This window comes from Salvelinus alpinus, chromosome 21 (genome assembly GCF_045679555.1).
Source record: "Salvelinus alpinus chromosome 21, SLU_Salpinus.1, whole genome shotgun sequence".
Taxonomy (NCBI): Eukaryota; Metazoa; Chordata; class Actinopteri; order Salmoniformes; family Salmonidae; genus Salvelinus; species Salvelinus alpinus.
The window spans coordinates 25,986,407-26,002,108 of NC_092106.1; the positions used below are offsets into that span (position 1 = coordinate 25,986,407).

At 43.2% G+C, this 15,702-nt stretch overlaps 1 protein-coding gene across 5 annotated transcripts in view; it reads right to left on the minus strand.

The window, feature by feature from the left end:
- LOC139548137 (kin of IRRE-like protein 3) overlaps positions 1-15,702 on the minus strand; it is a 219,043-nt gene that overhangs the window by 94,485 nt on the left and 108,856 nt on the right. For all 5 annotated transcript variants that reach the window (XM_071357551.1, XM_071357553.1, XM_071357552.1 and 2 more), the window contains exon 2: positions 5,052-5,201. In XM_071357551.1, the coding sequence (XP_071213652.1) occupies positions 5,052-5,201 (150 nt within the window). The remainder of the gene's footprint in view (positions 1-5,051; positions 5,202-15,702) is intronic.

A 15,702-nucleotide genomic window follows, 5' to 3' on the forward strand; every position in this document is an offset into this window, starting at 1 on the left:
CATCACTATTGCTGCTTTTTCTCATTTTTCAAGTGGAGGTCTTTTAAGGGAGTAGGCGAGCACAGTACAGTAGTTCGGTTCGGCTTGTCGAGTGCGGCTAGGCACCAGCCAAACTGAAGCATGCTGACGCCTAAAGAAGGTGAGGGATGGAAGCAGGATAGAAGAGTATATAGCATAAACATAGAACATAGGAAAACATAACAAGACCAGCATACAATGAGGTACCAAATAAACAGACAGGAGTGGGTAGGCTATGTGAGCTCTGAGTGGTTCCTCTGTTAATAGGAAAGCCAGATCCTCAGATAGAGAGCGCTCTCATCTGCCCACATACCGCTTGCAGTTATGGGTCTTATTATTCACATTGGTACAAAAGCTTCCATTCAGGGCCAGAAGAAGGTCAAAAAGGTTACACATCACTCTGGTATAGTGTTGATCAAACTGGGCATCACTCGCTTAATAACATTAATGAGCATTGGTCTTGAGTTCCATGCTGTTGTTGATTATGCAGCTCTGCTTGACTGACATCTTTCTCTGAAGTTGAATGAGACTCCATTCCTGGAATACATGCTTTGAATGAAGATTCTTCCATGTTGTGTTCAAGTACAAGAACCTCCTTAAGCACAATGCACTGGTGTGACCCTGTGTAAACTTAGGAGAAATTAGAAATTATCTCTCCACAGTAAGCATTGTAAATGGTTAGACCTTGAGGTGATCCCATCTGCCTTATACACTACATGACCAAGAGTATGTGGACACCTGCTTGTCGAACATCTCATTCTAAAATCTTGGACATTAATATGGAGTTGGTCCCCCTTTGCTGCTACAGCCTCAAATCTCTGGGAAGGCTTTCCACTAGATGTTGGAACATTGCTGCGGGAACTTGCTTCCATTCAGCCACAAGAGCATTAGTGAGGTCGGGCACTGATGTTTGGCGACTAGGCCTGGCTTGCAGTCGGCATTCCAATTAATCCCAAAGATATTCCATGGGGTTGAGGTCAAGTCTCTGTGCAGGCCAGTCAAGTTCTTCCAAACCGATCTCAACAAATAATTTCAGTATGTACCTCACTTTGTTCATCGGGGCATTGTCATGCTGAAACAAGAATGGGCCTTCCCCAAACGGTTGCCGCAAAGTTAGATGCACAGAATCGTCTAGAATGTCATTGTATTCTGGAGCGTTAAGATTTCCCTTCACTGGAACTAAGGAGCCTATCCCGAACCATGAAAAACAGCCCCAGACCATTCTTCCTCATCCACCAAACTTTACAGTTGGCACTATGCATTGGGGCAGGTAACGTTCTCCTGACATCTGCCAAACCCAGATTCGTCCGTCAGACTACAGGATGGTGAAGCGTGATTCAACACTCCAGAGAACGTTTTTCAACTGCACCAGACTCCAATGGCGGTGAACTTTACACCGCTCCCGGCGACGCTTGGCATTGCACATGGTGATCTTAGGCTTGTGTGCGTCCACTAATATGAAGGGGTGTTCACATAATTTTGTATATATAGTGTAGGCATATTGGGTTGTACAACAGCATCCCACTGAGTTTCCCTGTTCATGTACATAAACAAATGACCCAGTCAATTGACTCCTCTTGCCCTCTAGCAGATTGAACATAATAAGATGTGCTGTTGTAATACAATAAAGCTTGCTGAGAGTACATTTCAAAAATACCTTTATGTAAAAAACAGTTTAATGTCATCTAAATGCCTTTTGAATAGACCTTAGTGGATTTAGTGACGACGTTGTGCCATGGCATGAAACACTTTTTTTTAACCTTTATTTAACAAGTCAGTCATAACTGGGTTACGTTCATGTCAAACATATCATACACACAATGGCATTCTTATGTAGAGTGTAGAGCATACAAAAACACTGCTTCATTCTATGGGAGGAAATTTCAGGGATGTCACTGTTGTATAAGTATAACTCACATTAATCTCAATGAATCTCAAAGACAGTGTTTGTTAACTAAAGCAAACAATGTAAAATAGCCCCATTAAGTGTAATGAATCCATTAGGACAGAAATTGATTTGTCTTTATGGTGGATCAATGGCAGGGGAAGGGACGATGAATAGAGGCAGGGGAATAGTGATTTACGCTATTCAGGAAGGACACGTCTCACACTGACACCTCCAGGGATGGAAATAGGGTAGTTGGTGTTCGGAAATTGATGACCAATTAATTTGCTATTGGGGGACAAGCCAGAGGAGCACACGTGTCAGGTAGATTCCAATGACTCTACACCTCTGTCTGGAATGTTCAGAACACAATCTGGAACATTCTAAGACTTAGGTTTTTAATCATTCCATGTGTGCCCTCCACAAAAGCTTACACCGGTGGGCACTCTCCATGGACTGTTTTGAGATATATTCATGCCAGTCATTTGGTGCAGCTTTGCATCTCTCTCTTTAATTAGAATAGGAGGCGCCTCACAAAGAGAAGGAGCAGGAATTCAGGAAGCGATAGGAATCATCCTCTTTTGTCCTCTGATTTATCAGACTGAACAGTGAAAGATTTCTCTCATTTGAATCACTGTTCCCCTGGATTGAAACAGGCCCAGGCAGAGCGAGCTACTGCTAACGCAGCTCCTTCTATGAATAGCAGAGTGGGTCCTATATTGAAATGCTCTGCACAATATTAGACGCCTCACACTTTTACGTATACCGCTGCTTTGTGTATATAGCTGTGTATATGCCATCATTATTTATGGCTGACTGTATTGCTTGTTGACGTAGCAACAGACGATAAACAGAGCAGCTGTGGTACACTTTATTTCAAAAAGTGACATTCATCTAAATACACTGCTCTAAGACCCTGTCCATGCTGTTGCTTTTTAATAAAGATCGCTTCGTCCATGGCAACCTTCTCCAAATCGATGTATCTCAACAACACAGGCTGTGTGGAGAGTGGCATTCAGATTCTGCCCATCTCTGAGCGTCCTAGCCTGGCCATTGATCCGCATACAGAGTGGAGTGTTGGTGCACCGTGGTGGAGACACAATGAGATCAGTCCACAGCCTCCCTCCACAGCCTCTCGCCCATGACTGTTAAACTGCTACTGATGTGCCGTTAAGAGTCGCTCACACCCTCTCTCTCTCTCCTCGTTATCATAAGTCCTTCTCCCTCTCTTCCCTCTCCTCCCAACCACTTCAAAACTGTTGTGCCATTGTTTACTGCCTTCCCCAGCCTCCCGGGGGCTGATAAGGGCCAGACCGGTGACTGGAATGGATTTATTGGGCACCGTCGTCCACTGAGGTTTAATTAAAGAGCTCTATCGGTGAAAAGAAAGGCACACTAGAGCAGTCACTGAAGGTAAGAGGGTAGGAGACCCCAGATCTCTAGTGGAATACATATTTAATCACACGGAGCATAAGAGGTCCCGCTTTTAAAGGGCCCCAGTTGATTTTTTGCCATGACTTGAATGGCAAGTACTCTGAAAGACAGGCTAGTGATCCCTCAGTGATGGAGGAAGAGAGGTGTTTTCAGACTCATCTCCCTTACTCCCTGTTTAAGGCCGTAGAATGTAGTGAATCCCAAGGATCCCATTTCTAAAGTCAATCGAATTAAAATATATTTTAAAAAATAATGCTGATTTTCCAAGCTATATGGATTTACTCTCTCAAGAGTGCGGAAGTTAATAGGTTGTAAATATTTATTTGGAAGAATAGATAGTCATAACGCCTCATGAATATGGATCAGGCGCCAACGTCAAGTGGAGAAGCTGCGGGGAGCAGTAAGTGGTACTCCAAATGAAACAATTAAGGTAATAATACAATAGGCCCGATTTCATTTGGATTGTGAGTTACTCTTCTAAAACCCATTTACTAGCTAAAAGTACTTGAAATGTGACCCCTTGCTATATTGATTTCACATTTAGTGTTGATTTTGGGGCTTCTTTGCTCACCACAAACTGTTATTGAATTAGGTTTATCTTTCTATTAGATACTAATGAGGCCTCATTTTTGTGGTAGTGCTAAAGTGAATACAACTGTCTGTGTTATTTCACTGTAGATATTATTGGACCCTAGATATTTGGGGTGGAAAATGGAGTGTGATAATTAAATCTTGAATCCACTTTCACTGTGTTTTGGACCCCTTTTTAACACTGTGTTAGCGCTACAGACTTCTGGGTTGTACCATTGGATGATGTCTTCTGCATCTGCCGATACCAACCATTAGTACAGTATGTGTGATTAACGGGACCTGAGTTGGAGTGGTGTTTGTGAGTCAAGGGCGGATCCCAAATGGGTCCGGGAGCGGTCCTTCTCACAACAACGTCTGTAGAGTTCCAATGGTTAGAGCTACAAACTATTATGCTGAGACTCTCACGAACACGTACATGTAATCTGTTTTGTTCTATGACGCTCAGGGGTTCTCCTACATAGAGGGGTTTTTCTACAAAGAGATCATAAGAAATCCCATATTGTCTATAATACTGTAAGCTCACATAGTTGCTGTCACAAACTTTAAACTCCACACAGTTGTCACTTACTAATTGGATATTAATTTCCCACTGAGTAAACAATTTCTGTACTTACAGCATTATTATGAATACATTTTCTATCAGGGTTTTGTTAATTTGTTTATTGACATTTGTCAATACAACTCATGCATGTAACTGTTTATGTCAAATGTTCCTTCATGTTCTACTTGTAGTCCTGATTGTCCTGAACAGAAAATGACAAACACTTCAATGTTAGGCTAAATAAGGCAGAGCATGCAGATGAATGAAAGTAGTGAATTTCAGCTTGTTTTGTTGTGGTTACAATGAAGTTAACATCACATTTAATGCACAGTGCTGCATTATTATAGGATTGTGCTGTATGTTTATCTACCTGCAGTGACATTTCTATGACGATGAGAAAGAAGACTTAAGCTTTCAAAAGATGAAAAGCAGTGAAGGTAGAAGTCTAACATTGACAGATATATGACAGTGAGTAAGTCATTTTACTGGCTTGTAAGCGATTGGAAAAGTGATTCCGAAAAACAGACACGTGACAGAAGGAGATTGAGAGTGACCTATGGTTTGATAAATATCTTTCCTTACCTGATAGGTCTCTGCCAACGCCTAGAGCCAGGCCATCTTTGATCCAAAGGACAACACCATGGTAGCCAGGAATGGAGCAGGGCAGGGTGACGGGCTGGCCGGCCACCACCACCAGGTCCTGGGGCTGCTGGGAGAACATGGCCTGGACCCCTGGAGAAACACACAGAAAGATAGATGAACGGTCAGATACTATGATCCAGTTCTCTAACACATTCAAAGACATTACCTTCAAAACACCTAACCCAAAAGGACTGGTGCAAACACCTAACTCAAAAGGACTGGTGCAAACACCTAACCCAAAAGCACTGGTACAAACACCAAACCTAACAAAAATCTAACCCAAAAGGACTGTTGCAAACACCAAACCCCTAACCCAACAAGATAGGTGCATTAGAGTTGTTCTACTTTGCTGAAACTCTACTCAGAAAAGCAATCGAAAGCATTTTCATTTACATAGGATTTCACACATGCAGATTGGCTGCTCGTATGACACACACTCGAAATCACAGCCCTGTCTGCTAACACCACATCTCTGGCACACATTACCTCACACTCACATTAATGTACTTCATCCATTCCCGTTATTAGCCGCATGGTGCTACCAGAGCTCAGGCAGAAAGTGCGGTGTGACGGACCCCATTAGGGGTAGGGAGGGGGTGGTGGGGTGGACAGGGGATACTGGAGGTGCAGTCGGGGAATGGCACTTAGTGAGACGTGTCACTGACATGCAGAGTGTTGGTGAGCATGTTGAGGCTCTGATATCTTTGAAGCTATCTCCCTCTGAGTCCACCTGAACAGCAGCCCTCCATCCCCTTCTCCTTGGCATCCTACCACACTGTAGCACAAAGACCATTGGGTAATTGGAAGGCCTTGTGAGAGGAATAGCGGGGAGAAAAAAAGCCTTTTAAAGTCAGCCTGTCATCTGGGCCATAGTTCTCGCCTGCTTGTGTCTCGTTGCCATCATCTGAAGCTGGGTTTGGCTGAGATGTTAGCCTCTCCAGCACATTGTGTTTACCAGGAGCTAAAGCACGGTCTTCGGCTTACTATAATGTAAAGACAGGCAATGCATCTTGGGATGGGGGGGATAAGGAAGGAATCTCGACTGAGGGTAACAAGTGACATGTGGTCTCAGATCAATAAGATGGAATCTCGACTGAGGGTAACAAGTGACATGTGGTCTCAGATCAATAAGATGGACTCTCGTTTGATTTCTCTCCTGTCTTTTTGTCTTCTTTTTTTAAACTTTCAAGTGAAATTGTTGTGCAAAGCTTAGGATGGCCTTGGCTTTCCCTATTATGTACACAGAAAAAGCCCAATCCACACACAAACAAAGAAAATAATGAAGGATATGTGCCTCCCCCCTGATAATTCTGTTGCAATATGTCCAAGGGGAATAAAAGTGGCAGATAGGAGAGGAAAGGTAACGTATTGCAATAATAGCAATAACAACAAACATAGTAAATGATGTTGCTATCTTTAATGCACCTCTATCCACACAACATATTGGAATTGCTTACAATAATCCTGTTCTTTCATGGTTTGGGTTGTTATTTTCCTATTTTCTGATAGTAATTACAGAGAAAAAACAGATTAGCTTTGTTTTTACAACATTAACACAAAGCAGAGAGAGGGTCAATAATAGATGATAGAAATACAAACACAATGTCTTTACATCAGTGTAAGTATTACATTAGTAAACCCATCAGTCATATTTAGTCCTGTGACCGATGAAACATGAGTGATAGCTAGTTAAAAGGTAAACACAAGTCTCCATATTGATTTATACAAATTCTCCCCCACTGTATGCCGCATCTCGTGCACGCACCCTCATTATTAAATCAACATCTGAAAAAATGAGCTGGGAATCTGTAAGCATACAGTATGCTGGGCTATTCATCTTCGGGAACACGACGGGCCTCTCTGGCATGTTTTCCTGTGACGTTGTTGTTGTGTTGGCCTTGGGTATACTACCCAGACAGCCTTGTTCCGACTCTCCTAGGAGGGGTATATCTTGGCTGCACGCAGTGAACCAGTCAGTGCTCAGACACATGGTAGGAGAGACGGCAGCTTGCGAAATCTCTTGGCATGTGAGAGAAGAAGAGAATGCAAGAAAATTTGCTTCTTTTCCGCTCTCTATCCTCCCAGTCAGGATTGCTATTATCAACCCCTTCAACCTGTGCTGTAATTGATTTAATGTCGGAGGCGTCTCCGCCTTGGCAGCACTAATACTCCCATACCTGCTCCATCTTCTAACCCGCTGTTCAAATCCCTTCTCCCCACCCCGTCAAAATCCTTCCCATCATTGTAACAAATTAGACAGATTAGGATGATTTTCTCAGAGGTTGTCACAGCCTCCCTTCCTCCTGCATCAGGTCTTCAACTCACCAGTAATTATTATTATTCACAGCCTAGGATGATTATTTTAATTACTACTAACATCTAATTAAAACGGTAATGAAAAAGAATACAATGCCAAAAAAACTCCTGCCAAAAAAACATGCTAACCTAAATATTCCCTTCTGGAGATACTCTGTTTCAAGACAGTAGCTTGGTTTCCATCCAATTGGCAACAGATTTTCAAGTTAATATTCTAAAATCTGCATAAAGGAAATATGCACACTACACACATTATGCACAAATTCCAGGTTCACTAGGTGAATAGAGACTAGATCAAACAGTGCCAAAGCTATTGTTTACCCCCCCAGTATTCATAAACCACCCCCTTAGTTGATGAAAGAGCCATTCTCCACAGACATAAATGCGGGAGCACAGAGGTTTCTCAAGAGTACAGCCTCTCATAGACCCATACAGATATAGGAGGGCTGCAGAAGGCGGTGGTAGAGAGAGAGGGGGAGAGAGAAGCTGGGAGATTAAGAGGTGCCCACCCACAGAGAAAAACAAGGTCCACCTGGTGTGGCCACTTGACCAGCAAAATGGAGATCTGCTTCATTCACGTAAAAAGGCTATCTATGGCAGTCCACATATGTAGGTCACCAGAGGAGCACTAAGAACAGGGTAGGGGTGGGGGTTAGGGAGGATGGGTGGATGGGGAAGGGAGGGGGGAGCAGAGTATGCCCATTTAAGACTGGAGGTCCTTCAGCAGTGTCGGGTGAAGTCACAGCCCTGTGCGTCGTACAAGGCTCTGTCGCATCTGCCAGATTTCCGCTCCGGTGGACAGCAGGGCGGCTTTAGCGGAGCCCCCTCATTTACCTCCTCCTCTTCCTCCCTGGGCCAGCTGCAAGGGCAGCCGAGCATGACGTGCAGTGGAGTGGAGACAACAGATTCCTCTCCTCCTCTCCTCTCCTCCTCCTCTCCCCATGCAGAAGAATGGTGGGTCGATAGCACCAGATGATCAAAAACGAGGAGTGAGAGACAAAAAAAACTAAAGTGGAGCAAGAAAAACCCAGCCGATTTTATAATAACAAATAGACAGTGAACGAAAAAATTCTGTGGGGTTTTGGAGGTGCTGGTAGCCGGAGAGAATGCTGATTTCGGTGAGGCTCAGGTGCTGGAGGAGACAGAAGAGAGCAGAGATCCCTCTTAATAACGCTTTATTAACTTCTGCTAATGGAGGAAGATGAGAATGAGCCTTGTGAAATGTCTAGACAGAGCAATATGCTGAGATACATGGGGCCTGATTAGAGGGGTCAGGTGTGTGTGTGTGTATGTGTGTAGGAATGTGGTGGCATTTGTAGAGATAGTGTAGACACCAGGTGACTATCACTGAGGACAACCTGAGGGAGGGATGTAGGGAGGCTTCCCCACCTAGCAACAGCTCCTCAAGCTAAAACCTCTCACCTGTTTTCACCCAAAAAATATATAAAAAGCGCTGACCAGTTAAGTCTCCATGTTTTTGTGAATGGGAGGTATGTTTCTCTCAGATGGAGATATCAGAGTGCCACGACATGATACCTTGGCTAGGCTCTGTCCACAGAGAATAAATGTGGTCTATCCTTTGTTGTTTTTCAAGTAGGGCCATACAGAACATGAATACCTCACCATTGACCCATGGGCCTCCCGACCTCGGCTCAACCCCTGAGTGAACTTGCAGCTGCATCTCTCCCTATTTACCTAACACAAATCACTGCTCATTCACACAACGCCTTTTGATTGAACTCTGTGGGTCAGTTGATGAATTAAAGGCGGCAGACCTCAGATTGGGAATGAAGGGCTGAGGGTTCTGGAGGAAGCAGGCTGTTCGAGGCGCTGAGCAGGGCCACATAATGCCTGTATGAGTACATTGCCTTCAACTAATGTTTTCATTTCACTTCAGATCATTTGTTTACAGTTGGATGGTGACTGCGTTTCCACACACTCCACACACTTCACCCAGCGCTAACGGCCTCGCTGCGGGCCCCAATCTCACCGCTGTCTACCAATCAGACCTAGAAATTACCATTAGAGCCGCACATCCAGTCCACTTGAGATTACTAATCAGAGCGGCGGCCGCCCAACGCCTGTCATGCCGTCTGCGTTGCCTGGAGCTCAGCTACGGATCATAAGCAGGGACTGTTATCCCCCTGGTCTTCACATTTCCTCAGGCCTGAGAGAGCTGGAGAGAGGGTGGAATGTACAATAGGGAAGGTGTTTGCAAGGTAGTTTTGTGACAACTTTGGCCGAGCGCATGTTATGGCTTCCCTGACGGCTATATTGGCATGGATATGCCGTCACCTGCCCCTCCTAACATCCCTCCCTATACCTCCTCTCCCACCCACTGGGCATGCTGTGTCGGTGTATTCATTTGCTGGGGCCGGCAGCACCGTCTCCTAATCCTGTGCCTGTTTACCATGGGGACTGTCTGCCGAGCCCAGCTACCTCTAATGAGAGTGTGAAATGAATGAATAAATCCCATCATTATTGTGTTTTCCTTTTCAACATCCAAGGCAACCTCAGTCACGTTAGAATCACCATCCACTCAGCTAGTGGACCCCTCAGTTCCATTTTCTCCTGCCCAAAGATGAAAAGTGCCCCACTGAAGACAGATAGGAAAATTATCTAAGCGCAGCGACAGGCTTTAAATTTACCTGTGCCGAGGCGATGTGAGTTATTTGAGGACATAATAATGGGTAAAAGGACTCCAGCAGTTCTCCACTAATCCAAGCCTGAGGACCAAAGTAAACACAAACCCAAGCAATATGGATTACTGTATCTAAGCCCATCTTTCTCTAATTGAATTCTGCCTATTGGGCCCAACCTGATGGCTGGATCAATCTGAGCTCCCCACCTCTCTGCCTATATCTCCATAGCCAAATGTTTATCTACAGCTCATCCTTCTGGCTTATCACCCAATATATCGCTTTGGCTCCCTAATTCTCCTCACTCAATCCCCAACAAGGCACATCTTAAAACTGTGTATCCATATGTGCGATGTGTAGATTCCACAAAAAAGAAAGACACCAGAGAATGTGGAGCAGCAAGTCAGGGAGGTCAGTGGATGAAGGTTAATTTTACACTGGACCAACAAGAGTGAATAATCCGGGATTAAAAGCACTTCTTGGGCTTCCTGGGTGGCGCAGTGGTCTAGGGCACTGCATCGCAGTGCTAGCTGCGCCACCAGAGTCTCTGGGTTCGCACCCAGGCTCTGTCGCGACCGGGAGGTCCGTGGGGCGACGCACAATTGGCATAGCGTCGTCCGGGTTAGGGAGGGTTTGGCCGGTAGGGATATCCTTGTCTCATTGCGCTCCAGCGACTCCTGTGGCGGGCCGGGCGTAGTGTGCGCTAACCAAGGGGGCCAGGTACACGGTGTTTCCTCCGACACATTGGTGTGGCTGGCTTCCGGGTTGGAGGCGCGCTGTGTTAAGAAGCAGTGCGGCTTGGTTGGGTTGTGCTTCAGAGGACGCCTGGCTTTCGACCTTCGTCTCTCCCGAGCCCGTACGGGAGTTGTAGCGATGAGACAAGATAGTAATTACTAGTGATTGGATACCACGAAAATTGGGGAGATAAGGGGGTAAAATAAAAAAATAAAAAATAAAAAAGCACTTCTTTCAGAAGGGCAGACAGCACTGACATTTTTACAATAAAAAAAAGAACCTTTATTTAACTAGGCAAGTCAGTTAAGAACAACTTCTTGACGGCCTACCCTGGCCAAACCCGGACAACTCTGGGCCAATTGTGCGCCACCCTATGGGACTCCCAATCACGGACGGATGTGATGGGACTGTAGTGACGCCTCTTGCACTGAGATGCAGTGCCTTAGACCACTGTCTCACTCGGGAGCCCGAATGCAGTCTTGCTTTAAAAAGTAATCTTCCTATGCTGGGAATGTGATACAAAATTGCATAAATATGACAGCACTTCCATGTCATTGGATTTTTGCACGTTGATAACATCTAATCGTAATACAGGCGTTCCCTGCAGGAAGTTTTCGGTTCAAGAGTCCCCACAGTAGCATCAAGTCAGGATTTTTGATTCATGTATTTCAGTGTATTCACTTATGGGTTTTATGGGAATAGGATAACAAGAATACTAAATGAATTAATTGAATGTGATTCTCAACTGTAAACAATGTCTGTACTACATCTGTCTCTGCTGAGGGAGTCATAAACGTCATACATCAGTAAATGATCTTTGAAGCCATACTAGACTACAACATACACACAGCACTCTCAATTCTTTGTAATTTCTCCTCAAATGGCTTTGTTCCAACTCAAACTCCGATCATTTGGCCTTGCCTCCAACTTATTCGAGTAAAATGCCACATTGTGATTGACAGCAGAAATTTACAATGCATCCCCCTCCATCTCGCCGCCAGTCGTCCTTCCTCCTGGAGACAGAGACACATGCTCTTGCCCTTCATCGCCACACGCTGATCAGTCACACACTAACCACTCAACCACTCCCTCTCCGACTGACAGTGCCGGGGCCATGATTGACGCATTTAATTATCTGGAGCGCAATCACTAATTCGACTACCTCACAGAACCGTGCTGTGAGGTGCATCAATTAATTAGTAGGGCATAAAGCAGAAAGCCAGAGTGCATAATACTCAAAGTCATGGCATTTTCCTGAGTTTCTATCATTAGGTATGAGAACAAGCTAGCTAGTTGCTTCGCTATGCTGACTCCCTGCACTACTTATCAATCTCTTTTGTTCCTACCATTACTTCTAGACTGGACCGTGGGGACTAAGTGGCTGACAGGAAGTGAGGTGAGGCTTTACAATTATGAGGATGTGATGCATGAAGAGTTTGACTAACATTAACTACAGCAAGGTGAGGCCACAGCTGAGGCCCCACACCTCATCTATCTCTATTGTGCTAACAACCAATCAGATAGAAAAATAAGGGTCTTCTATGGAGCACTGTTGGCACTGAAATCACTACATAGTCATCCCCTTTTGAGACAGCTAACATACTGTATGACATTCCCTGGTACCCCACAAAAGACTAAAATGGATGAGTTAGAGATTTAATGGATTCCTTTGCTATGATATATTCCTTGTCTCAGTATGTAAAAATGTAATAAAAATGTATGCACTCTACTGTAAGTCGCTCTGGATAAGAGCGTCTGCTAAATGACTAAAAATGTTAAAAAAAAGTAAAAAAAAAAAATGATATACTTAGCTTTATGACATCATACTGGGACCTGATTACATGTTATCATGTTCTGATGGTCAACTTCAAATCAATGGTGATTATAATCTTATCTATTATGATATTATAATAATTAATGACAAAGGAAAATAGTTCTGAGGAGATTGTGGGTCACCACGTCAGTCAGTCCCATATTAACTTTTCAATTATTTATCATTCATTTTCTTCTTAATAGAGCTTAATATGCCAATTATAAGGTCACTTTCCTGATGTTTGGTCACCTTGATTTTTCATTGCATTCCCACACACACAGATGTACACACAAGTATCTTAATATGAGCTTGGTTCTATAGTCATTTTTGTTGCCATTTTGTTATTGACATAGCCTTGTTCTGTTCGATGTTCTCTACCTACAGTACATAGTACTCTAAATATCCCAATGCATGTTGTTAAGTTCAAAAGAACACAAGAAAAAAATTACACCATTCAAACCAATGAGGGTTTGGACCTTAAAAGTAAATTTTGTCAGAATCATCTTTTAGCAGATAGAACCTTATAGTCCAAGCTCTCGTAGTAGATAGTAGCCTTTAAATGATGTTTGCTTGAAAGCAAGATAAGACACTTTGCTATTCTTAATTTTTTTCTCTTCTGAAATATTCTGGATCTCTTCAAAGGGATTCTTTGAGCCCAGAATGTCTGAAGCAGACTGACTAACTGACACTTCAAATGAAAGGGCCTGGAGATGGACAAATGGTTAGCTTGCCAGCCAAGAATAACTCACTTTTGATATGCAGATGTAAATGAACTGGTATTACACCTGAAGCCTATGCACCGGAATGCTTTAAGTGAGCTGTTCAGAAAATCAAATTCATTCGAATTGCTTTTGTCTTCATCCCAGTTACTGACAATTACATTTGATGTAGAACAAGCATTTTGAAAGACAGTCCATAAGAAATTAGGCTAATCATCATGGAATGTTTTTCCCGCGGCAACCAGGAAAGAATCCACGTCTTCATGACAAAGCTACAATTCTATGTATTAGTGATGATGGGGCAAAACGATGAAGTTTGAAGTTAGATTTTTGTATAGGTTCAGACTAGCCTCAAGGTTTTTCTCTTCTCTCCTGCCTGAATAATTAGATGAATTGTCTGAGCTGCACATTACATCATGTATTGGCTTTTCTGGATACTTCATCAATGTGGACAAACTGAATCCCTCAGCCACAGCTTGCAAAGTTATAACAATAGTTAGCAATAATGAACATTTCATAAAGTGGCTATGGAATCCATTAGATGAGGCATTGCATTGATGTCTTTATCTTCCCTCAGAATGTATGAACCAATTTTCCTCACCCGGCCACTGCTAAAACAAATAAGCCAACATATCCACCAGGCCCTCTCTGCAATGTGATGGCTGCTGTTCTTATGAAGATTTGTCTCTGAGACTGTAAATACATGGAGCAGGAAAGAGAAACACCACAGCCGCGGGAAGCCTGTGTATTTATGCCCGCTCTCGCGCTGCGCATTAGTGGAACAGGACAGTTGCTGAGGCACAATCAAGACGGATTGCTTCCAATGATGAGTTAAAAAAATTACAAATGGCAACGAGAGACAGCCTCATAGACACACTCTCTATCATCAGCCACAGGGGCAGAAAGAAAAAATATTGTTTGTACGGAAAACAGACATTTGAGTTTCCAGTGCCAGAAACCTTTATTAAATCTTTCTGGCCTGCATCTTTCTTTCAGTTGGCATGAAATCAAGTCAAAAGAGCTTTAAGGCTTCAAAAGTTAAAGAATGGGTTCTTAAGTCATGTTCTGTCCTAAGTTAATTCTGTTTCCACATTTTTATAATAGACGGGAAGGAGGGCTAATGGAAATGGCTAGCCAGACAGCCTTTTGAGTGTTTAAGTGTTCAAATGTAGTAGAGATAAATATAAAGTATATCATATTTTATTAGGGCTTTTTGCTGTAAACAATGGGACTAATCTGACCAGCGATTGTGATTACTGTCATGGAAAAAGAGAGTACCACGGGCTTGTTTCCAAGGTAACTCCAGTTGAACAGACATAACAGTTCACTTAGCATAGAATGCAATGTAACACAGCAGTCTCTCAGGACGTGTATTGATTGAAAACCCAGAGGCTATCTTTGCAAACTATACTTCTTTTTTTTTTAGAAGCTTTGAGTTTTTCATAATGACAAGTAAAAACATAAAAGAGATGCTAATGAAAAATGGGGAGAAGGAGTGTGAAGTTCAGATGTGTCTGATTGAAATAGAAGGGCCCCTTCTGTTTCCCCAGCATTGCAATTAGGTTCTCTCTCTATGAACTTCCTCCCTGGCTCTTCAGGCCTCTCCATCACACAGTGCAATGTGTACTGGCAAGGCTTCAAGGAGATATCACAATGGGGTTGTAGCTGAGACATTAAGACCAAGCATCTTCTTGGAATAGTCGTGTAGTGAAACTCTTGATGCTTTATAAAGGAATATGTTTTTGCTAGAGATGGACCTTGAAAGGTCTAGTCACAATGTGCTTTTATTGATCAGATTCATTATTGAGAGATGAGATCTTTGGCCAGCCACGGTTGAGTTGCTTGATGGATGTGCTATAGAGGGCCTTCCTTCAATGGACACATCATACATTTAGAGGGAGAGTCCAATTTTCCATTACATGCTGTGTCACAACAGGTGGAGAGCCACACAGCCCTTTGTCAAGCCATAGCTCATATTTTGTGGTTTAACGAGATAAAAGATAAGGCTTTCAAGGCATATTGGGTTCAAGGCATTGAGCGATTGTCTCCTTTTTGACAAAAATTAAATCGAAAGACAGATGAAGTGTTTTGAAATAAGCCCAAAGGCATAACTGCTGTGTCATGAAAGGTTAGGAAATGTGTACAATTCACATTCAGGGTCTAATAAATAGAGATAATCTAACCAAGTTAACAATATGTCAAGTTCTGAACTATATGCAGTGATATTTGATCAGCCTACTAAAGCTGTCAACCCCAGGATTGTAAAGAGAATGAAATATTATCAGCATCACACATTCTTCTGTGTGGAAGGCGTTTTTTTCTTCTATTAAATGTATCTTGGAGCACATGCAACACCTTGTCTACAGGGA